The following is a 24,349-nucleotide window of genomic DNA, read 5'->3' as shown; positions in this document are numbered from 1 at the left end:
TTATCACTTTGGGAATTCCAGGGGTTTTAGAGCTCAGTGCCAATCACAACCAAGAACAAATATAGGGGCGCCTGGGTGGCTCAGTCGTTAAGCGTCTGCCTTCGGCTCAGGTCATGGTCCCAGGGTCCTGGGATCCAGCCCCGCATCGGGCTCCCTGCTCGGCCCGAAGCCTGCTTCTCCCTCTCCTGCTCCCCCTGCTTGTGTTCCCTCTCTCGCTGTCTCTCTCTGTCAAATAAAGAAATAAAATCTTAAAAAAAAAAAAAAGAACAAATATAAATATTTCCTGATCCATGGTATAGAGCAAGGAAAAAAGATCCAGATGACCAGGACTGGGGGGGTGGGGGCAGCGGGGGGTGGGGGGTAGAATTGGTGTCAGGGATCTGAAGATTTCCCTGAAGATTATTAAAAGGCTTTAAAAACAAACAAAATAAAACAAAAACAGAAAAGGTCAGGCCAGGGTAGCTGGAGCAAAGAGCAAGACTGTGTTAGGGATCTGAGTCTTTTTCCACAGAGCAAAAAGAAGCCAGGGGAAGGTTCTCCAAGGAGGTGGCGGGGGGGGGGGGGGGCGGACAGGAAGGCATCTGAATTCTGCAGAAGTCTCTGTGCAGAGGAAGCAGAACAAGAAGGAAGACAGGCAGTCAGTCTATGGCAGCTATCCCGTGGGAGATGTGGTGACTGGGACAGGTGATAGCAGGGAAGCTGGAGAGAAGAAAAAACATCTGACATCACTTCTGGTGCTGGGCCATTTGTCAGGGGTGGAGGAGAAAGGAGACTCATCTATATTTTCAGACCCCACAACAAAATGTTCAGAGACTTTCCCTCCTGAGCTTAAGCTTTCTCACAGAGTAAGGACAATGACGTGGACTTTCCTATATGAATGTGGTATCACCTTTATGCAAACATATTTCAAAGGTAAGACCAAGACTGTTATTGAGAAGGAGCCCTCAAGGTGAGGGAAAAACTTTTTTTTTAACCACCTTCAAAACTAACAAAATCACTCAATGCGCTATAACACGGGAAGAACAAACTTTGGAGCCCTAGAAACTAGGGTCCCACTTGCAAGTCTAACTTTCTCAGATGTCTAACCTAGGCTGCATTATCCTACCTCTGAGTCTGTTTTCTTATCTGTAAAGAAGGGGTAAAACCATCACTCCTCCTGGGGTTGTCCTGAAGACGAAGCATAAACATGAATCATGAATGGCAGGAGCCCGAAACAGTCACTCTTATTAATATAAAGCAGCATACTACTTTTAGCCATAAACTACAGCTCTCATTGAAGGAATGAACTTTTTAACTTCTACTATAAAACATAATATTGTACCCAATAAAAATCTTAGTTGTAAATACTGTTATATAAGAACATGTTGGCATTTAGAGATGGATTCTCTCAGGAAAAAGACTAGACAATCATGAGGGGGGGAAAAAAGAAGAAGTCCTGAATCCACATACCACATACACATCCATATGGATGCACACGCTTGTGTGCATATACACAGGCAGTCTACGGTGGGATGGAGAGTTGCCTTATTGATGAGTGAGCCTCCCGGATGATTCTGATGTAAGCTGACCTTGCATCCCCAAATCAGGACCCCTGTGCTGACCGGGGCCAGGCCCCATAGTAGAGCCTCATAAAAACTGAAGCAATAAACCAGTCTAATGATCTGATGCCACAAGCATATGCTGAGAAGCAAATGTGTGACAGGCACGAAATGCCCATGCAAAACACTAGAGGAGTCGCCCCTCTGCTCTCAGGGCTCACGAGTCTCGTGGTGGCACAGATATTTAAACACCTGACTATGGCACAACGCAATGCACATGCTCAGCCGGACAGCGAGTCTTTCCTGAGCACCTTCTCCATGCTTCCAGGCGCCAGGGATACATCAGCGAATAAGACAGTAAACATCATGCCCGTATAGAGCTGACATTAGGACACAGAGACAGAAATCAACAAAATAAAAAAGCCTAACGTACAGTCTGTTGGTGGGTGCTAAGTGTTAAGGAGAAAAACTAGAGAAAAAAAAAGAGAATAAGGGAGGGGTACAGTTTTAAATCTGTACCAGTTCAAATTGGCCCCGCAGCTCTACTAAAATGTAGCACTTCGTGCTTTGCTCGCAGCTGGTAAAGTAGCACAGACAGGGACCTGAAAGGACAGATGGGGACTGGCTCTGCTGGGCAGGGTGGCGGCCACGGCCAGTCTCCAGGATGAGATGAATGCTGAGCTCATGAGTTCTCTTCCCTTCCTTTGTGGGAATGCTCCTCCTGCCACCATGAATCAGCCCCGAACGATTTTACAAAGCAACGGCCTGTGTGTCTCTTACCTTTGCCAAAACATTTCCGTCTCCTCCCAGTCAATGTGAAAAGCTTATGCAATTACATCAGCCCTTCCTGGGTCATGAAGTTCAACAGCAATTTTTAGGATTTTTTTTTAATTATAAAAGAAACACATGACCACAGTGTAAAATACGAAAAATATCAGAAAGTGTAAGGATTCCCAATATTCTCAACCCCAGGATTACCTCTGTTCACATTCTGATGTGTTTTTCACCAGAGTGGTGGTTTAACATAGCTAGCATCACTCTGCATCCATATAATTTTGTGTCTTACTCTTTTTATGTCAACTACATATATAATTTGTAAATTACTACACGTGCATTTCTCTGCTTAAAACAAATGTTGTGGGGCGCCTGGGTGGCTCAGTCGTTGGGCGTTTGCCTTCGGCTCGGGTCATGATCCCAGGGTCCTGGGATCGAGCCCCGCATCGGGCTCCTGGCTCCACGGGAAGCCTGCTTCTCCCTCTCCCACTCCCCCTGCTTGTGTTCCCTCTCTCACTGTGTCTCTCTCTGTCAAATAAATAAAATCTTTAATAAATAAATAAATAAATACTAAGAACAAATAATGCATTTATAAAAAAATAAAGAAATGTTGTATGGACATCAATTTTAATGGCTACATAACATTCCGTCCTCCCGATGCACTGCACTTTATTAACCATTTCCCACCTGTTAAGCATTTAGATTTCTGAGTTGCCATCATGATCAATTACCCTGAAAATAACTTTAAGTAGAAAGGTATTTCAGGGAATTCCCTCGGAATGGACTACTAGAGGGAGGGAGCATCACAGGAAGCTGCAAATACTCTAGACAGGTAGTCACAGCATGGGTGGTCTACAGATCACCCAAACTAAAGCCCCACACACCTCAGCTGCAGCGGCAGAATACAGAAGCTAGTCATCTCTGGCCACCTTTTTGGTCTTGACAATAAATGGTTTTAGAAGCGACATGTTTACCTGCTGTCGGAATCCGAGGCGATCTCCTTTCTCCCTCCAAAGCGGATCTGGCACTGCAGGGAAAGAGAAGTCACTGAGATCGGCAGTTGGGATGGGACACTCAGACATCACAATCAGCCCACACAGGCTTTCAAGATCCTGGGACACACAGGGTGCCCTAGGTGTCAAGCCAAGATGTGAGATGGTGGACACCCCAGCCTTCCAGCCACCGCTTACAGGAAGGCCTTATCTGCCACTTGTACAGAGTGGGGAGCCTTGTGGGAAAACAACACCAAGAGGAAAACAAAAGCACACAGCCTTGTGCGGATTATCTAGGAAGCTTCTTCTGTATGTCAGAGGCTGGCTGCCTGAACACAGAGCTCCCAATGGGACAATTAAAACTTACACAAATCTGTGATGATGGGTGCCTTTGGAAAGGGCCCCAGAGTTGTTATGATTGCCTATAAAATTATGGCAGCATGCTTCAAGCTTCAACCATGTCATCCGGTTGTGCTGCATGACATTTCACCCAGGGCAGGTACACATAAAAGCAAACCACTCTTTCTTAATTGTGGTAAAAAATAGAAAACATGAAATTTACCATCTTAAACATTTTTAGTTATATACCATTCAATTCAAAAACCGTATGACCATCAGCAGTAGCCACTACTGTCTTTTAAAGGTGTGGAATCACCTCTGTGTGTAGCAAGCTTGCAAGATTCCAGAACTTATTCTCCAAAGAATGAATGCTTTTAAATGATACGTATGTCCTATGTTAAGAAAAAAGAAAAAGAAGAAGATAGCAGGAGGGGAAGAATGAAGGGGAATAAGTCGAAGGGGGAGACGAACCATGAGAGACGATGGACTCTGAAAAACAAACTGAGGGTTCTAGAGGGGAGGAGGGTGGGGGGATGGGTAAGCCTGGTGATGGGTATTGAGGAGGGCACATTCTGCGTGGAGCACTGGGTGTTATGCACAAACAATGAATCATGGAACACTACATCAAAAACTAATGATGTAATGTATGGTGATTAACATAACAATAAAAAATAAAAAAAATAAATGATACGTATGTCAAAACTCATGGAACTGCACACTTTAAATCGGTGTACTTTATTGCATGCCTCAGTTATACCTCAATAAGATTGACTTTTAAAAGGTCTGTGTACAATGCTTCCATCTCCCCAAATCATAACAACAACAATAGTAACAGCAGCTCTGGGCATAGGCTCCAATTTATTTCTGTTTAACAGCTACATTCAAAGTGGTCCCACTTGCCTCTTCATTTTCTTATTGTATTTCCCACTTCTGGGACAAAGAAACAAATAATGTGGATTCCGTATTTACTGCTGGGCCCTTTAGCTACTTTAACAAATGCAATCCCCTCGTCAGCCCTCTGGAGAGCAGTGACCCGATGACAGAGAAGAGGGATGCCCAGAGAGGCTAGATGAGTTGCCCCAGCACACACAGCCTTGAAGAGATGAAGCTGGCATTCGGCCCCAGCTTCACCTGAGCCTGTGTCCTTTCCACCACACACCACACCTGGGTGCCTAGAGGCTGGGGAGATGCCAAGTTCTCTGGGTTCACTTCAACACTTGACACGCATCTCTATGAAAGTATCGACCTCCCTATATGGTGACCACATGCACAGAATTGTCAGTGACGCCTTCCGAAATGTGAGCTACCGAGAATTCCCAGCGTTGGGTCCTAGCTCTGCTACTTACTACCTCTAACTCCTTAAGCGAATTATTGCATCTTTCTGAGCTTCCATTTCTTTGTCCGTAAACTGGAAACACATGCAGGAACCACCTCACAGGATGGTTGGAAGGATTAGAGGGGAAGCACTCAGCGGAGAGCCCGGTACGGGACTGACGTGTGTGCAGTTAACCATACATGTCTGCCACACACAGGCAAGCACACCGAAGCCAGCCTCGTGCCAAAGCTTGCTTCCACAGCCAGCCAAAAGTTGATATCAAAAATCTCATCAAGCCATCAGAGCAGAGCCCACCTGGAGGACCCACGCGACCCTGGGCATGGCTTCGCTCCTCCTGTGTGTCTCTGTTCTTATGCCCAAGGAGCGCTAACTCCAGCCACCACTTCGGCGCCCAGAAGAGTTGCCCTGAAACACAACTGAGGGGAAGTGAGACTTTGACACTGACACCAAAGCCCTTCTCAAAGGGACATCATGACGGACGGGGTCCCCCACGGTGTTAAAGAGTCAGGACACGGGGCATTCCTCCGTCAGTACTTCTGAGTGCCCTCCCTGCTCTCTCGTGGCCTGGGGGATGCTACGAGCCTCACTGCTCCCAGACAGAAAGTAGGGGTAGGTCCGTGTGCAAGGGACGTCGACATGAGTTGCCTGACACTGTTACTCGACCCGAGAGTCAAACAAGAGCTTTCTTCTTACCTGCTTCACTGCATCCAGCAGACGCTCCAGCAGAAACTGTCTTTTCAGGTCATTGTTCTGTGATCCTAAAATGCAACGAGGCTTCATTAGTTCTGTTTGACACGCGCCTGCTGCCACAACGGGCTTCAGCCTCCTCTCCAGTGAAGGCACCAATAATCTACATCATTCCAGTGAAGTTTGGCCATTTGCCTGTTGCTACCTCACAGGAAAGCAGCTCAACGAATGTCTCCCACATTCAAAAAATGTGTCCAGAAAGGTCTAGCTCAGGGTTTCTCAACCTTGGTGCCACGGACGTTTGGGCCAGATCATTCTCTGTGGTGGGGGCTGCCCTGTGAACTGCAGGATGCCGAGCATCATCCATGGCCTCTACCCACCAGACACCATTAGCAAGCAAGCACGCTCATGCGTGCGCGCGCACGCACACACACACACACACACACACACCCCTAGTTGTAGCAAAATGTCTCCAGATACTGCCAAATGTCCTCTGGGGGACAAAACTGCCCCCAGCTGAGAACCAGCAGTCTAATTTACCACACGGGTTCCCTAGTATGGCAGGCACTGCCCATTGGCTGACCTCACCATCGGCTCCAACGTCCTTTCCCCATGCCATCTCCCACGGTACAAGCTGAAAAGCCTAATTACTACTTTTCTCGGCCTCTTTTGGAAGGCTGACCTTAAGAAGTTCAAGCTGATGAGATGTAAGCAGAAGGGAGGGCTGGGGGAAACCATGCCTTCCTGATAAAGGAACAGATGTTAGTGGTTTCACTCCTCCTTCCATCCTTCACGCCTTCATCATAACCACACTGGGCAGAGTGGGACCACAGCCATAAGGCAACAGCCCAGAGGGAAGGCCAAGAGAACCAGAGAGACACCAGCCCTCACGCCATTTCACTGCTGAACCAATACTAGAAATCTCCGGCCTCTCATACAGCAAGCAACCCCATTTGTTCAAACCACTGGATGCCGGGCTGTTATTTGCAGCCCAAAGCATTCCTAACTGATACACGTGGCATGCACCAAACTTCCATTTAAAAGGGTCTGAGGCAGGGACACTTCAAAGCACCAAGGAGACCACTATAGAGCTACATCTGATGGTCCACAGGAGGCCCAGCAACTCCAGTCAACAGGGACACAGCTCTGTACTATGATGCTCCAGACGGAGAACACAGTCAAAGGAAACTCAAATTCAGAGGTACAAGAACAGACGCCCCACACCACAGGCCTTGAAGTGACACCAAGCTGCTTCTTGCTTGGGCAATTTATCATGGACTTCGCCAGGGAGTCCCAGCAAGGCCTTCCCGCAGAGATGGTCAGTGACTCATCTGAGTTATGTCAGGGCCACTTGGTTGATAACAACTGTGACCACGTGTTAAGCACTTCCTGCATGCCAGGCACTAAACTGAATACTCTGCATGCATCACATCCTGTCATTTCTACACCTCCCCCACCCCCCGTACAAGCAAAGTATTAGGATCCCCACGCTGCAGATGGGAAAACTGAAGCCCAGAGATGACAGCAAGTGTGTGCACTGACCCACTCAGTATTTATTTAACTTCTACTGTGTGCCAGGCAATGTGCTGAGTGCTGGGGATATGGGACTGTAATGGTACAGAAGATCCAGCCTCCCATGGAGCAAAAATCACACCTAAGTAAACCTAAACTGAGATGATGTCAGAGAGTCATATTAGGAAGAAAAACCAAATGGGGTGATGAGACAGGGAGGAGGCAAGACGGCCCTGTTCACCAGGGCAGTGGTGGAAGGCCTCCCCACAGAGCTGACATGTGAGCTGACCCCTTAATAAAGAGAAGGAGCAACGCTGGAAAGACATGGGAGCCCAGCATTCCAGGCAGAGCAGATAGCCAGGGCGGATACCTGGAGGCAGGAAGAAACTAGGCTTCTCGTCTTCCAGGAGCAGAAGGAAGTCTGCCGCGACTTGAGCAAAAAGCAAAAATGAGGAAGGAAAGATCAGACAGGTAGGCAGGGGCTAGTCACAAAGGACCTTGCGAACTAAAATAACAGGTTTTGTTCTAATTTGAATACTAATTGGTGGAACTATGATTCTTACTCAAGACCATGCCCCTCGAGAGTCTGTGTCGGGGCCACCACACAAGGTTCCTGCCTCACTCCAGGCCCACAGATGAAACCAGGGAGTAGACACGCCACGGACACCCGGTGATAGCAACTGACTTCCCCAACGTTGTCATTGTTATTCTTCTCTGGAGGGGCTTTGAGAAAGGGGGTTTGAAGGGTCATTCAGGACATCTGGAGACCACCCCCCTGCCCAAAGTCCCCAGACACCTCCCTTGATACCTATGTCTATCAGTAAATCCTACTTTCTTGTTTAGCAGGTTTGGCTTCTGCTCTTCTCTCTCTAACACCAGGATGGACAAGTGAGGCTTTCTTTCTTCCTTCTTCCAAGCACTGCATCCAACAACCCTACCTGCCCTTGGGCAATACCAGCTGGAAACTTGACAAGGTTTTCCACCCTGAAATGCCTTTGCTATTTTTTTTCTAATCAAAGAAGTAATTTATGTGATAGAATCCCCATATGACCCAGCAATTCCACATCCGGGTAGACACCCAAAAGAAATGAAAGCAGGGTCTCAAAAAGATACTGTACGCCCATGTTCATAGCAGCATCCCTGGTGGTAGCTGAGACGAGAAAGCAACCAAGTGTCGATCGACAGACGGATAAGCAAAATGGGGTCTATCCACACAATGCACTATTATTTAGCCTTCAAAAAGAAGGAAATTCTAAACTATGCTACATGGATGAGCCTTGAGGACTTTAGGCTGAGTGAAATAAGCCAGTCCCCAAAAAGATAAATACCACAATTCTACTCATAAGAAGTAGTCAAAATCACAGAGACAGAAAATATGATGGTGGTTTCCAGGGACTGAGGAGAGGGGAGGATGGGGAGTTATTGTTAATGGGAACTGAGTTTCAGTTTTACAAGATGGATAGTCAAGGGGATGGGCGGTGGTGATGGCTGCACAACAGTGTGAATGTATTTAATACTACTGCACTGTCTGCCTAAAAGTGGTTAAGATGGTGAATTTTGTCATGTATTGAACCACAATAAAAAAAAAAGTAATTCATGTAAAAAAATAATTATAAATCAGGAAAGCAGGTAAAATGAAAATAAAAATCTCCATCATCTCATGACTGATCATTTTTAGTGCAGTGATTCTCAAGCTTTTGTATTCACACGAAATCTCCCAGGCTCTTGTCAAAGACAGGTTCTGATTCAGCAGGTCTGGATGAGACCTGGGATTGGGCGTTTCTCACAAGTTCCCGGATGGTGCTGATGCTGCTGGTTCCTGACCCACGCTAGCACAGGGAGGATTTCACACCCTACCCTTCCTGATTTGCATGATGATCCGGGTTCTTTTTTACAGTATCTGGATCCACTGCTCTTTCTAGATGAGATGTCAGCAGCCTCCTCTGCCTTACCCCGCAAAGCCTCTCTTTGTGGTAGGAAGAAAAGCCTGTTCACTACAGAGGATCAGCCCTCCACTCACCCTCCCTGACTGCAATCCCTCCGCAGGTGAGAAGTGTACCCGAGTGAGGCAGTCCTGACCTCAGCAGAGGCACCTGTGGCCATCCTGGCTCTAACTGGGGATTCAGAGAAGGGAGTCTCAGAGGGTGGAGGGAGCACATGAGGCCTTGGGAGCATGTACGAACTGCAGGAGGTGCCCGGGGGACCATGGCCACGAGGAGCAGCGGAAGGAGGACCAGCGGGAAGTCACAAGGCATCATGAGTTCTCATCCCAACAGAGCCGCTTGCTGGCCATGTGACAGGGACAGTCACTTCCCTTCTCCGGGCACTGGTTTCTGCATGAGATCATACTCTCCTAGCTCCGCAGTCTGGAACATGGGGCCCCCGTGCAGACAGGCAGGCAATCTATGCCACCAGTGTCTTTCCTGTCTTTTTCCAGTGAGCAAGAGGAGACTACAGCACCCCTGCCAGGGCCAAAAAGAATCCCCCCCTCTCAAACACTGCAACCACCGGAGGGGAGCAGGGAGGCAACGCCTACCCACTGAGCCTCAACAGTGGGGAAGCCATTAAGTGACTGACATTTAATCTTTGACATAGGAAACGTGGCTCCATTCACCAGAGCACTGAGGCTCAGTGTGGAGCACCCAAGGGCAGTCTCATGGGAAGTACCCAAGGAGGGATTCAGTTTCAAGTCCACTAGCTCCAGGCTTAGCCGTCTGCTAAATCTTGCTGGCTCTCAAGCCTTGCAACAAACCTGCAGTCACAGCCCAACTGCAGCTCAGGGGTGATTCTCTTGAAGGAAGCCCCAACCTTCCTGCTCTCTTTCTTTTCTAAGGGCAGCCCTCAGTCCACACTATTGACCAGATGAGCCAAAAAAAAAAAAAAACCAGGCTTCTTTTTAATTTCTTAGATCACCATCAAAAATGAGAATAGAAAATGTAAAGGTGCCCCCAGGGAGTATCCCCAGGGGGCCACAAAGCTGTCAGAGAAATGTAGTGACCCCCTGCGCTCTAACTCGGAAGTCACATGTGCATGTGAAAAATCAATCACCTGGCTCATGTGCATCCCTGTTGTCTTTAATGTTTAGAATCCTTAGGATCCTACATTACTTTTTACCACAAACCTCCAGCCCTCAGTTACCTCCTAGGGAGACAGAGCAGGGGTTAAGAATGGAATAGCCCAAATTCAAATCCTCACCGCCAGCTATGTGACCATGGGCCAGGTTACTGACCCCCTCTGCCCCTCCTAGGTCTACTGAGTGAGTGAGTGTTAACTGTGCACCTAAAACAGTGCCTAGCTTAGACCAAGCACTTTTTACATATTAGCTATTATTACTCTTGTTGTGGTTGGCAACCCTATACCCAGAGATGTAAGACCTCTGGCCCTAAGACATGCCTTCAACTGGTTTCTCGCTAAAGCGCAAGAAAGCTACTCAATCCAGGCCTCTGTGCTCACTGCACTGGGTGGAATAAATGAAAAAGGGTCCAGGGCATGGAGGGAGGGGAAAACAAGCAAGATGAACCTGGAACTCTATGTATATTCCTTCTCTCATCCTTGCAACAACTCTAGAGATCAAGGTAAATACCGCTGCCACCCACAGAGGATGTTAGGTCACTTGATCAAGCCCACATATGCACTTACACAGTGGCATTTCCCAACCTCTCTATGCAGTGGCAGAAGTGAAGTCATGCCAGGTATTTCTCTGGTTGAAGGCTAATCCTTGCGATGCACACACTACGAAGGTTCAAGGAAGGAAAGAAAGGGCAATGTTCTTCGGATGTCACTGCATGCAAGGAATTCTGCCCAAAGTCATGCAACAAAACAAGTGGTGCATCAGAGGATAAGACCCTGGTCTGCCTGACTCTTAGGCCAGTGCTCCGTCCACCAAACCATGCTACCCTTTCGCTGGAGCCAAGGGAGGCTCACTGAAAAAGGGGGAACTTGCGTTGTGCTTAAAAAAATGGGAAGGACCAGAATAGGTAAATCCATGCAGATACAACACAACTACTTAATGGGAACGGACTCTCCCTTTGGGGGGATGAAAATCTTTCATAACTAGACAGAGAGTGGTGGCACATTATGAACGTACTAAATGCCACTGAATTGCTCACTTTAAGATGGTTGTTTTACTAATTGTTAATTCTAAAATTGAGCAATTATTCATGGTTTTAATAGTATTAAAAACATAAATGGTTTTATGTTATGTTAATTTCACTTCAGTAAAATAATGTTTTTATGGGAAGGGCTGCCACAAGCAAATAATGGCCCAGAGCACATTCCAAACCAAAGGGACAGGTACAGTAGGATTTGCCCTGGGGGGGTTGGCGGGTAGACAAGAGGACTCCAGATAGCCCCCCGACCCCATGCTCACATCTCTTCCATATTTCTGATTACACTGAGCGGGTGGGATGCTAAGAGGTCTGATCATGGGGCTACTAATAGGAAACAACAGGCACACTCAAATAAGGGGAGTTCAGGGAGGTGTAATTATGAGGGGCCCTACGAGGGGTGGGTATAGATAATGATTCTCAACCAGAGTGATTTCGCCCCCACCATGGACATATTTCTGGCACAACTCAGGAGGGTGCCACGAGGGGGTGAGGCCAGGGATGCTGCTACCCCTCCTCCAGGGCACAGGATGTGCGCCCACAGCAGAGAATTACCTGGCCCAAAATGTCAGCAGTGCTGCAATGAGGAAATTCTGCCCTGAAGTACATGTGATTGTCCCATTTCAGAGATGATGAAACTGAGGCTCTCAGAGGCTAAATAACTTGAACCTCAACTGGTGCTCTGAATCCTGTCTCCTCTCGTCTGCTCGAGGACACACTCGGGCAACTGTCCCCCGGTCAGTTGTTTCTTCTCATCTATGCAATTCTTACAGCTAACGAGGATGTTGTAATATCTCCCCCAAGTTTACTGAAAGCCATGCCTGCACCCACAGGCCCTTCCAGCTGCAACCCCACTCCTCGGCTGCCCTGGCCAGCTTGTCCTTCACAGGAGCCACCAGGCTCTCACGGAGAGCCACCCCTGCCTAGAATGCCGGCCGTTCTGGTGCCCTTCTGCCCCCAGCGCCTTCACCCTGCACTGATTGATAATCTACACAGCGGCCATAACATCTGGGAGCACAGGTGGCAGCAAATGACTTACTGATATTATATAACGAAGACATGATACACTCAATGATATTCTGTGATTTGTTCCTTCCATGCACCCTGCAAAACTGCAGTTAACCCTGGGTTTTTATCAAGTCCGAAGCTCGCAGTGGGTTGTCTCAGACGATGTGTATTTCTGGTTTTCACCGAATTAAACCTCCACCTTTAGCGTGCCCTAGGACAGGGGTCAGCAAACGTTTTCTGTAAAGAGCCAGATAGTAAATATTTTAGGCCTTGCAGGTCATATGGTCCCAACTAATCAACTCTGCTCTTATATCTCAAAAGCAGCCATAGATGATACATTAATGAAGGAGCAGAGCTGTTTACCAAAATGGGCCTTGGGCTGGATTTACCCTACGGGCCATAGTTTGCCAACCACTGCCCTAGCAGAATTAATCTGATGGGGGTTTTACAAATTAAAACAACAGTGTCTGTGTTTGCAAACTTTATGGCCACCCAGTAAGCAGTAAGATGGTTACATGTTAGGGGATCCCCAGAAGACTGTAGACCAGACCCACACCTCCACTGTGTTCCCATCTTCCCTCACCCTATAACTTAGAGCCCAAACTGGAGCCCTGCAAGGGACAGATACACCATCAGCTTGTGCTCACTGCTAGAATTCATGCTCAGTCACATCTGCAGGCATAGGATGCTCGGCGCTCTCGGCCCAGTGGTGAGTTTAGTGCTGGTGCTTTGTTCTGTAACTTCCATCATCCCCCAAAACCCACCACCATTCCAAAGCAGAATCAAGAGGAGTGGGCAGAAAGGGCGGCCTCACATAGGCCAGGGGCGTGCCCGAGACCAAGATCAGACCCTGCCCCGCCCCCCATCCCCACCCCCATCCCTCCAGGGTCAGGCGGAGAACGGAAAAGCAGGGTGAGGTAGGGAGAGGGGGGCAAGGCGGGTGTCTCTGTAGAAATAGCAGCTGCTACTGGGCTCCAGCAGGTCACGCCTCACAGCAACTCCAGCAAGCAGTTGCCCCATCTTCTGGTTTTTCCAGAGAAGCCAGAAACTCAAGACTTTCATGTCAACTAGTTGGCACCTGCTGTATACTTTTTAGAGCACTGTTTCAGCCAACTCTGCGTGAACCAAATATGATGCGTGAACCAAATATGACACACCTCGGGGCCAGATCTGCTAACAATTTTCTGTTCTGAGACACACATTAAACCTTCATATCCACCTGTAAGATGGCTGAGCGGACAGCACCATCGTAACAGATAAAGGAACTGAGGTTTGGAGAAACCAATCACTAGCCCCAGGAACTGCACCCCAACACTTTACCCCAATGCCCAGGCCCGCCAATCTTCACAAGGCCAGGCCAACCTCAGGCAGCTCAACTTGCAGACAGGGAGCCCTCTGCAAAGGGTCACTAAGGACAAACCAACCTCCCAGTGGCTGGCTCAACTGTCCCTTTCTGTGAGAAACCTTCCTGCCCTGGGCACAATAAACTGTTCTCTATAGGGTGCTCCCGTGACCCTCCAGCCACATCACAGCCCTAGTATAATCCCTATAGAAAGGATTATGGGGAATCATAAACCTGCTCCTTGTGCCTATCCTAGACTGTGAGCCTTCTCTGGGGTGGAGCACATTAATCCCCCCCACCCCCGACCCAGACTCACAGGAGCCCAACAATTGTCGAATCAAGGCTCTGGGGTTAGGTTCTGTGGCTCCCCAAGTGGCTGCTTTAAACAGAGAGGACCAGAAGGAGCCAACACACAGCAGCAGCCTCGTGCATGTGTGTCATGAGCCGAGAGAAGCAGCAGGGTTGTCCACTCAGCGTTTGCACACGAACAGATAAAACAGACTTCATTCTTCCCTAAAGTCAAGGCGCTAGTTCCCTGTACTGTGGGGCAAAGCCGCACAGCTGGGCCAGGACAAAAGGAAAGACTGTCCACCACCACACAATGGAAAGAGACTGGCTCTGCTTCAAGGCAGACAGATGGCCTCAGGCCATCCAAGTGGACTTGTGAGGTCAAAGGTCAAAGACTAAGTCAACAGCATATTCATCAACGGGTGAAGAATTGACTCTGGAGCAGGGCTCAGCAAACATTTTCTGTCGAGAACAAATGGTAAGTATTTTAGGCTTTCCAAGCCATAAGGTCTCTTGTCACAGCCACTCAATTCTGCCATTGTAGAGTGAAAGCAGCCATAAACAATAGTCAACAAATGGATGTGCCTATGTTCCAATAAAACTTTATTCACAAAACAGGGGGGCTGGCACAATTTGCCAATCTCTGCTTAGAAAAATACCAAAATGTCACTGTGCAAACATTTTGAAGGAGAAGTGTATCTTCCCTCATGGTTGGGCAATTGCAAATTATAAACCTACTAAATTAGCTGCCACATGTTAGCATTATATAACTACTCAATTCACCAAGAAACATTTAATGCTGGCAAGCTATGGGGAAACATGCACACACCGCCACTAACAACATATTGGGGCGGTGGGTTCTGAAAGGCAACAAGGCAGTGCATACAAAAAGCTACCAAAATATCAAAAAACACCTTTCTGACACCTTGGAAACTAGGCTAGAGGGGACGAAGGGGGGAAATGAGAAAAGGAATAAGTGACAATTTCACCAGTTCCTCCATCCTCCAGGTACTGAGTAAGGCACTGTATGTTCATCACTTGCTTTCATTTCCATTTTCTGATGAGGGAATTGAGTCAGAGAAGTTCAATAACATGCTCAGCCTCTTCCACGGGGAGTTAAATCCAGGGCTGTCTGAATCCCAACTTTTTTCCACTACACCCCAATGACTGCCGAAACATGGCATCATGGGCACATAGACTTTTCTGGTAGTGTTCTGGAACGGGGGTCGGCAAACTAACCAAATCCAGCTGCTGCCTGTTCCTCTAAATAAAGTTTTATTGGCACACAGCCACATCCTTTCATTTATTGATTGACTGTGCTGCCTTATGCTACAACAAGGATGAGTGGTTGGGACGGAGACCAGATGGCCCACGAAGCAGAAATTATTTACTATCTGCATCTCTACAGAAAACGTTTGCCAATTCCATCCTAGAACATTGTAAATGGAATTTACTTTCTTTTCCTACAATGGTATATCCATTTGGTGGAACGTTATGCAGCCTTTTTAAATAATTGTGACAGGAAGGCACATGCATAAATGCTATAATGTAAATGGAAACACTAATTCAGATGTAGACTCAGGGCAATTATGTAAAATGCATATGCACTGCGCAAAGACAGAAGTGGAATATCTAAAAATCTAAATATTTAATGTTCTAGGGAGGTATATTTATAGGGCTATCCCATGTTTTCACAATAATCTTTAATGTCATTTTGGGTTTTTTGCCTTTTTTTTTTTTTTAAGATGGGGAAGAAAAGAGCAGATCCCCAAATATGCAGCTCAGGCAAGGAAAAATAAGATGCGGTGGGCAAGGTTCCCTCCAAGCAGGAAGCCTGGGAGCACAGGCCCAGCAGGGTGGGGCAGCAAGGACAGAGGAGGCAACACCACCAGGCCTCTGGAGGGCTCTAGGACTGGCACACAGAAGTCAGGGCCTGGGAAAGAGTCCTCGCTCCCCCTGAAGGCTTCAAACTGCTACATCCCACACCCAAAACTGATGTTCCACAGCCTTTCCCACCTCAGTGAAGGGCAATGTTTACTCTTTTCAGCTGCTCAGTAGCAAACCCAGGAGTCACCCTCCTCTCCCTCAGGTCTCTGCTCAATCTCACCTTCCCTGCGAGGCCTTCCCTGAGGGCTCCATTCAGAATTACAACAGCCCTCCCCCTTCAGTTCATCCTCTATCCAGACAAGTAAGTCAGATGCCACCCTTGGGCTCTGGACTGGGCCTGCCATCCAGACCTGGCCAACCAAAGCCACAGTGATGGGTTCCAGGATGACCACACAGCCCGCCAGACTGCTGTGAGTCAGCCTCAGGACTTTTGCTGGAGCAACTGGGAAAGAGGCCCACCCTTGGCTCAGGTGTTGCTACATTGTAGGATGAGACCCAAGAGCTGCTGGTAGCCATCTTGCCTCCATGGAGAAGAGGCTATTGGAGGATGAAGCCAACAGAGAGGAAAGCAGAGTTTCAAACTGGACAGAAAGGTAGTCCTGATGACTAAGCACCTGAATGCAACCGAGCCTGAAGACAGCCCTATCCCTAGACATTTCCATTACAAGACGCTTTAAACTCCAATTTTTCTGAAATCAACTTCTACTCTGCCACATGCAACTGAAAAGTCCTGGCTAACACACCCATTACTCCAACAAAATATTTTTTGGTGCATTCATTCGATGTGCTTCAACAGACACCAACAGTACAGCCCTCTGCTAAGTGACAGAAGAAGCACTAAACTGTCATTCAGGAAATGCTGAATGTTGAACCCTGAATTTCTGGCCAGGCTCTGCTGCCACTTGAGTCCTCACTCTTACTAGCAGCATTTTAACCTACTACAAACACTCTGAAAGCCAGAGCAATCAAGAACTATCAATACTTTCATGTTATGGCTATTTCAGGGAAATCATCCTAAAGACATATCAATGTAAAGGAAGGAAAACTACCTTAAACAAAAATGTCACTTCATCATTCCTTATAATAGGAACCAAATAAGGGGGGAGGGGAAAGGGAGGAAAATAAGCTAAGTTTCCATAAGTAGAATCAAATACTTTAAAAATTATACTACATGCAAAACGATGGATTAATGATGGATTATGAAGTCCGTTAAAGTGATCAATATGAAGACCACGTACCAATGTGGCAAAGTTTTATCCTAAAATGCTAAGGGTAAAGGCAAAATGCAAGTTTATATGGTAATGGTAAAATTACTTCAGCACATACCAGTGTTTCTCAACCTTTTGTTCATTACCTTCCCCCTTAGGATCCTTTTCAGACATTTTCTTGATCATACCCTCCATAAAATTTTAATACCACAAGTATACTGTGTATCTGTTTACATACTGCACACATACCTGTGCTTTACACACAACATTAAAATCTCTCTCTCCCTCGAGAACCAATTTTCGCTCCCCCTGAGAATGCATGGCCTATGTATAGACAAGATGGTGGCAGGATGGAAGGGGCTTTATCTGGAATTATGTACACATTGCCAGAATTTAGAGAAGTCCATAAAATCTTGGATTTTGGTTTCATGCTTTAAGAGCTCTAAGAACTTGACTTCTTATTGGTTACAACAAGAAAGCAGGAGAGGTGATGTCAATGAGATTTAGTCCATTGCCACTTACCAGCATAGGACGTAGTCAAATATTTGCTGACGGTATAACACTTACTTCTTACAATCTGCCACAATAAATCAATCTGGTGCCTTCATGGGGGGAGGGGAGTTGATATCATCACTTTTTCTGCTTTGAATGAAAACCACAAACATTCTTTTTTCCATTCATTCGCTTCAGCTGATTCTTTATCCCAAACACAAGCTACTGCTGGAAAGGACCCAGTCAATGCCAAAGAGAAAACCATGACCCTCAGCATTCCAGAAAAATAAGATAAAGCCGCTAAAATGTACACAAACATCAGTCATGAAACAGCAGTAAATTACCCACCAAGCCCCAAACCCTGGTCTATCAGGCCCCTAGAGCTTGACGGTTCCACAAATTATCTGACCTCTCTGGGTCAAGTTTTCCCCACCCTTGAAACTGGGTTTTTAAAGATTCTTGACAGATTCATTACTGATGGAAATGAGCACCAAGGACCTTCAAATCTGGTCTTAGGAAAGACAGTTCTTGAGAATCATAATGACTTTCCCGCCCTTCAAGTTCTACTTTCCAAGTAAGAACAAAAGCATTATCTGAAATTCGTAATTCCTTTGCTTAGAGAGGCTGGAAATCAAGTATTCCTACCTACTGGATTCTTTAAAGAGAAACAAAGAAATCATGACTGCTATCACCCTAAGACAACCACCCACTTGTAGCAAGTATCCTTCCTCCAGACCAATTGTTTACTTCTACACACATATACAAATCCACAAACATTGTTTCATATGCATGTTTTAATGTGCAGCAAGGTATATATTTTAGTATAATTCTCCACTCTGCTTCTTTTTAGAGAAGGTTAATGTTGAGATAACATTATGTGATGTGCATAAATCCATTTTATTCCTTTTAACGTCTTTGAGGTTTTCCATCATGTGACCATACCACATACATGCATTATCTCCCCTGTTAATGGTCATCCTAGTTGTTTCTGGCCTCAGGATACTCATTTATCTCGCGTATGCATTACCTAGGCATTCCACTTCCTGGGGATTTGCACTTAATGCGCTTGGCCTTGAAACCGTCTGACCTCTGACTCAAACATTTTCAGCTACAACTGCCAATTTATAGGAAATACAAGAGAATGAGAAACGTGTCAAACCACACCACAAGAATGCAGTCAGCAAAATCCCACAAAGAAACAATCTATCCTGTAACAACCAGGGTGAACTGTTTCCTTCAACAAAAATTGTGAGGGGTAAAAAGAGAGAGATAAAAGAGGAACCTATTAGTTTAAAAAAAAATGTTTTGTGCTTCAAAGGATACAATCAAGAAAGAGGAAAAAAACACAAAATGGGAGAAAATTTTTGTAAGTAACACATCTAAGGGACTTGTATCCAGAAATTATATAGAATTCTTACAGCTCAACAATAAAAACCCAATTTAAAAATGGACAAAGGATCTGAACAAACACTTCTACAAAGAAGATATACACAAAGAGCCAATAAGCACATGGAAAGATGCTGACCGGGTCATTGATCATTAGGGAAATGCAAATCAAAACCACAAAAAGATACCACTTCACACCCACTAGAATGGCTATAATCAAAAAGACTGTTGACAAGGATGTGAAGAAACCAGAACCTTCACACTTCATACAGTGCTGGTGGGAATAGAAAACGGTGTGGCCACTTTGGCAGAATCTGACAGTTCAAATGGAGCCAGCAATTTTTTTAATAGATTTTTTTTATTTATCCATTCGAGACACAGAGATACAGAGAGAGGGAGCATGAGCAGGGGGAAAAGCAGAGGGAGGGGGCGAAGCAGATTCCCCGCGGAGCAGGGAGCACGATGCAGGGCTTCATCCCAGGACCCTGGGATCATGACCTGGGCGGAAGGCAGACGCTTAACCATCTGAGCCACCCAGGCGCCCCGGAGCCAGCAATTCTACTCTCAGATATTGACCCAGGAGAAATGAAAGCACATGCCCACACAAAAACTCGTACGTGAATGTTCACAGCAGCATTATTCAGAGGAGCCAAAAGTGGAAACAAGTCAAATGTCCATCAACTGACAAATGGTTAAACAAAGTGTGTAATATCCATAAAATGAAACAGTATTCAAACACAAAATGGAATGAAGTAAACAGCTACATGCTACAATATGATACAGCTTAGAAGCACCCTACGGCGTTGTATGATTTGATCTATATGAAATATGCCAAAGAGGTAAAAACCCAAGATAGAGTAGATTAGTGGCTGCCTGGGGCTAAGGGGAGGGAGAATGAGGAACCACTGCTAACAGGTACACAGGTTTCTTTTTGGACAAACGAAAATGTTCTAAAACTGATTATGGTGATGTGGGCACAACTCTGTGAATATACTAAACGCTAAAAAAATAACAATTAAACTAAAACTAAAGAGAGGACTAAAAGACTTAAAAAAAAAAACCAATTTGCATTGTTTCAACCTTATTTAGATCCTGAGTCTAAAAAACACACTATAAAATTATAAGACAATTATGGAAATTTGAACATTTAATATCTGATGATATTTATGAATTATTGCTCAGTTCTTGTAAGTATGATAATGAAATTGAGCTATTTTTTTTAAAAGAGTCCCTATCTTTTAGAGATATATATTAAAATATTTACAGATGAAAGGATTCAGTGTCTGGGATTTGCTTCAAAAGAAACTGGGGACAGAGGTAAAAAAGACAGCTATATATAGGGGACTGCATAGGGGCTGGTCACGAGATGGTAAATGCTCACTACACTATTCTCTCCACTTTGGAGACGTCTGAAATTTTCTATTGAAAAAAAGGACAGAGGAAAGAGAGGAAATACTTCCACGCAACATTATTTTATTGTATGCTGGTCATCAATCCCAAGGGTGGGAAGACCCTGTTTCAACTGTATTCTCAAGACACGTGAAGGCGGTAATTGGAGGAAGAGGTTCAAAAGGTAGAAACTGCCAAGTTATAAGATAAATAAGCACTAGAGATGTCACATGATGACTACCACTGCTGTACAACATATAGGAGTTAAGAGAGTAAATCCTAAGAGGTCTCATCAGAAAGAAAAATTTATTCTTTTCTTTTTGTTCTTTTTACTGTATCCATAGAGGATGGATGTTAGCTGAGCCTTTTGTGGTAATCATTTCACAACATAGGTCAATCATGCTGTTCACCTTAAACTTATATAGTGATGTATGTTAATTACTTCTCAATAAAACTTGGGGAAAGAAAAAATTGAAATACCTTGGACTTCCCTTCTGTCCTCAGCAACCACTTTTTCGGCCTCAATTACAATCTCTCCAAAAGAAGGCTTTCATCTTGAATGCTTTTTCCTAAAAAAGCCATCTGTTGGTTTCCATTTGTAATGATTTTTTAAATTAAATTTCAAAACCTCGTTATCTTTGATATTAAGTTGGTTCTTGAAGGACACATTGACCAATTTCCCTTGGCTCATCAATTTCACTGTTCCTGTGATCAAGGCAGGAGAATGGTCCAGAACCCTGAGCTTGAGGCAGAGTCTCCTTGGTCATATTAAAAGCAAGAGGTTTTCCCTAAGAGACTCTTCAACTATAGGAAATAAACTGAGGATTGCTGGAGCGGGGAGGTGGGTGGAGGGATGGGGTAACTGGGTGATGGGCATTAAGGAGGGCACTTCATGGAATGAGCACTGGGTGTGATATGCAATCACTAAACCCTACCTCTGAAACTAAGAATACACTGTATGTTAATTAATTGAATTTAAATAAAATAAAAAATAATTTAAAAAAATAAAAGCAAGAGATTTTCAAGGCATACTTAGCCCCAGCCCTTGTCCCAGAACTGGGTCAGAAAACAACCCCACTTGAACCCCAGCTGGGTCCTTATGGAAACAACTGGTCTAAGTTCCTATGTACATACCATTTAAGAAGCACAGCACCTAAATAAAGTTATTTAGTCACTGCAATAAGCCTAGGTGACAGGTACTATTATTTACCCCCATTTTGCTGGGACTTCAGAATGGTCGTAAACACACACAGCTTTATAGAGCAGAGTCAGAATTTGAACTCAGGCTGTCTGGCTCCAGGGCCTGCACTTAAACCAGGCTGTACTACCTACCTGCTCGGTGGAAACCAGCTCATCACCTCTTTGTTGCAGTATCACTAATGTTCAAGGACCAGAAGTTTAATGAGGCCAAAAGTCACGTGCTCTGACAACAGAAGCTGTACGGACTATCTCCCAGGAAACCCCCTTCCCAGCTCCCTCATTAGAACCAACAATTTCACAAATCTTGCTCTTGAACAGCAAAACAAAAGGCGCATGACTTGTTTAAAAAAAAAAAAATGACCCACGGAGATAACTCAAGAGTTAAACATTAAGAGAGACCCAGCTCCTTCACCTTGCCCTCCCCCCTCCTCCTCAACCTCCAGAAATGCCTGGGTGAAAGGCTAGGGCCAAGCTAGCTGGATGCAGGGACTCTTCAGAGGCAACTCCACAGTAAGAGGAAAACAGGCAGTGTGAGGATAGGCGGGTCCTCCTAAGTAAATCCAGATCCCAGACAGGGCGGACTGCGAGGCTTCCCGGAGTCCCTCTGCACACACAACACCCAGGAATGACTTAGCACCAAAACACCAGTAGATCGCTTCAGAGAAGGGCTGAGCATAGACGTCCAAGTCTTGGGACTAAACTTCAGAAACGCGGAGCACAAGCTGTCCACACCCACCTCCCGCCCACTCCCGGCCTCCCCACCAAAAACCACACCCCTCCCTACGGGCGGGAGAGGGGGATGGTGGGCTGGGAAGGGCAACGCGATGGTCCCCAGATGGGTTCAGTGCTGAACAAGAAGGGAAGGGGTGCTGACAGGGCGAGGGAGACCTCAAATGAGCTAGGAAAAGAACTCAAAGGAGCGGGAGTATAAAAAAAAAAAAAGGACCAAAATGTAAGAAGCAAGGACCAGAGAGGGACCCTGAGAGCGTAACTGGGAACAACTGGTAACTGGAACAGCAAAGCACCGGGGGACAGGGCACGAGGGAAGGGGAGGGGCGGGGAAGACAAAGAGGCTGGAGAACTCACAGTCCTCTGGGGACCGAGAGCCACGGGGGGCACGCGGTTCAGGGGTCATCCAACTAACAGTGTCCAGAGACGACACCATGCCCGTGTGGAGACTGGAGCGACTGCACAACAGGGGCCTGGGAAATGGGAATGACTGCGGAGCAGGGGGGCCCGGAACTGAAACTGGGACTGGGGGGCGGGGGGTCCCGGAGTTAGGAGGGACTGAGAGCCGGGAGGTCTGAGCACTGGGGGGAGGGACCGGTGACTGGGCAAGGCAGTCGGAGGACTGGGAGAGGCTGGGGGTCTGGGGACAGGTGTCCAGGAGCTGGTTGTAAGCGATGGACAGGAGGCAGGGGACTGGCAGTGCCTGGACTTGGGACGCCAGAGAAGTGCAGGTGACCAGGGGCCAGCTCCCGCGCGGACCGGGGTCTGCGAGAGACCGGACGGGGGTCTGAGAGCGAGCGAGACCGGGGACTCGGGGGCCGGAGTGTGCAGCTGGAGCGGCGGGAGCCGGGGCAGCCGGGCCGGGTGACAGCGGCGAAGCCGCCACTCACCGCTCATGGTGCCGCTCCCGGGCCGGTGCCTGCGCCGTGCCGCCGCCACCACTGCCGCCACTGCCGCCGCCGGGCTCCAGACAGGCCGGGAGACAGCGCACCTCCCCGCCCGCCCGCCCCGCCCCGCCCCGGAAGTGGAGCTCCGCCGCCGCGGACCCGCCCCCCGACCCGGAAGGTAAATACGGGCGCCGGCGCGGCGGCGCGGCGGCGCGGCGGCGTAGCGAGGCGGTGGGGTCCTGGCGGGTCAGAGGCCCTCGCTGGGAAGCACCGAGGTGCGAAAGTCGCCCGGCGTGCTTGGCTGCGGAGGGAGCGAAGTGGACGTTTCTGTGCCCTCTTGGGCCCACAGCTCTGTCGGGGAGACAGTGAACAGGCCCGGAGAAATGAGCCAACACCGTTCCAGAGAGCAGTAGGAGCTGAGAAGGGAAATAAAAAAGGGCAATGGTCCAAAACCTGCCTGGACATGGGCAGCTCCGGAGGGCACCCCTAAGGAAACGATCTTTGAGCTGAGACCGGGACCATGGCTGGGAGACGGGCCCGAGAAGATGCGCAGGAAGGGTGTTCCAGAACAGCGATTGCAAACGCTCTGCCTCAGGGCTTGACTGGAGCCAGAAGTTGGGTGAGAGAGAGGAGGTAGGAGAGCAGGGTGGAGGGTATAAGGGAATGGGAAGCCATTGCAAGAATTTACGCAGAGGAGTGACACGATCTGAATTAGGTCTTAAGACGATTACTCTTCCTGGGTTCAGGATGAATTGTAGTGGGGCAGGGTGGAGAAAGGGCACCTGCTTAGGGAGCCAATGCAGTCAGCTGCCCAGCAAGAAATAGGTCTGGGGTTAGCGTGGTGGCATTGGAGATGAAGGTGGATGGATGATGTGCCAACACGTGTTCATAATACGAAGCTCAGATTGCTGTCCCATTTTATACGTGGGGGAAAGGGGACCCAGAAAGGTTTAAAAGGGCATCTTTCCTGAAAACCCGGAGTAAAAAAAAAATACATTTTACATCACAACCCAGTACACACATGCGTACATTTAAGGAGATGTTTAACAAAACAATTCCATGGGTAATGTATTCTCTTCTATTTTTCTTTCTTTTTTTTTTTTTTATGCTGACTGAGACAGTTGATTGATCCACAGTTGAAACACTGAAATGAGGAACAGGCCCCACAGGGAAATGGAGCCAGAATTCCAGCCCAGTCCTGTGTGACCCACAGCTCCATGGTCTTCCTACTACACTGCCTCTCAACACA

General features: G+C 47.0%; 1 protein-coding gene across 6 annotated transcripts in view; it reads right to left on the bottom strand.

The window, feature by feature from the left end:
• The window catches only part of SNX29 (sorting nexin 29), a 509,507-nt gene extending 486,308 nt beyond the window's left edge, over positions 1–23,199 (bottom strand). The window contains exons 1-3 of one of the 6 annotated variants that reach the window (XR_004819376.1): positions 12,324–12,395; positions 5,673–5,737; positions 3,287–3,339 (exon numbers count right to left, since the gene is read on the bottom strand). Coding sequence is in view for 4 of the 6 variants with exons in the window: in XM_035722380.1 (XP_035578273.1) it covers positions 3,287–3,339; positions 5,673–5,737; positions 12,324–12,345 (140 nt within the window). In the remaining 2 variants the exon portion in view is untranslated. Of the gene's footprint in view, positions 1–3,286; positions 3,340–5,672; positions 5,760–12,323; positions 12,396–20,764; positions 20,839–23,103 lie in introns of those variants that run through there. The other 5 variants (XM_027612456.2, XM_027612457.2, XM_035722380.1 and 2 more) reach the window with 5 other exon arrangements.
• Between the last annotated feature and the right edge of the window lie 1,150 nt (positions 23,200–24,349).

This window comes from Zalophus californianus, chromosome 10, assembly GCF_009762305.2.
Source record: "Zalophus californianus isolate mZalCal1 chromosome 10, mZalCal1.pri.v2, whole genome shotgun sequence".
NCBI lineage: Eukaryota > Metazoa > Chordata > Mammalia > Carnivora > Otariidae > Zalophus > Zalophus californianus.
This window is presented reverse-complemented; position numbering and strand designations above follow the sequence as displayed.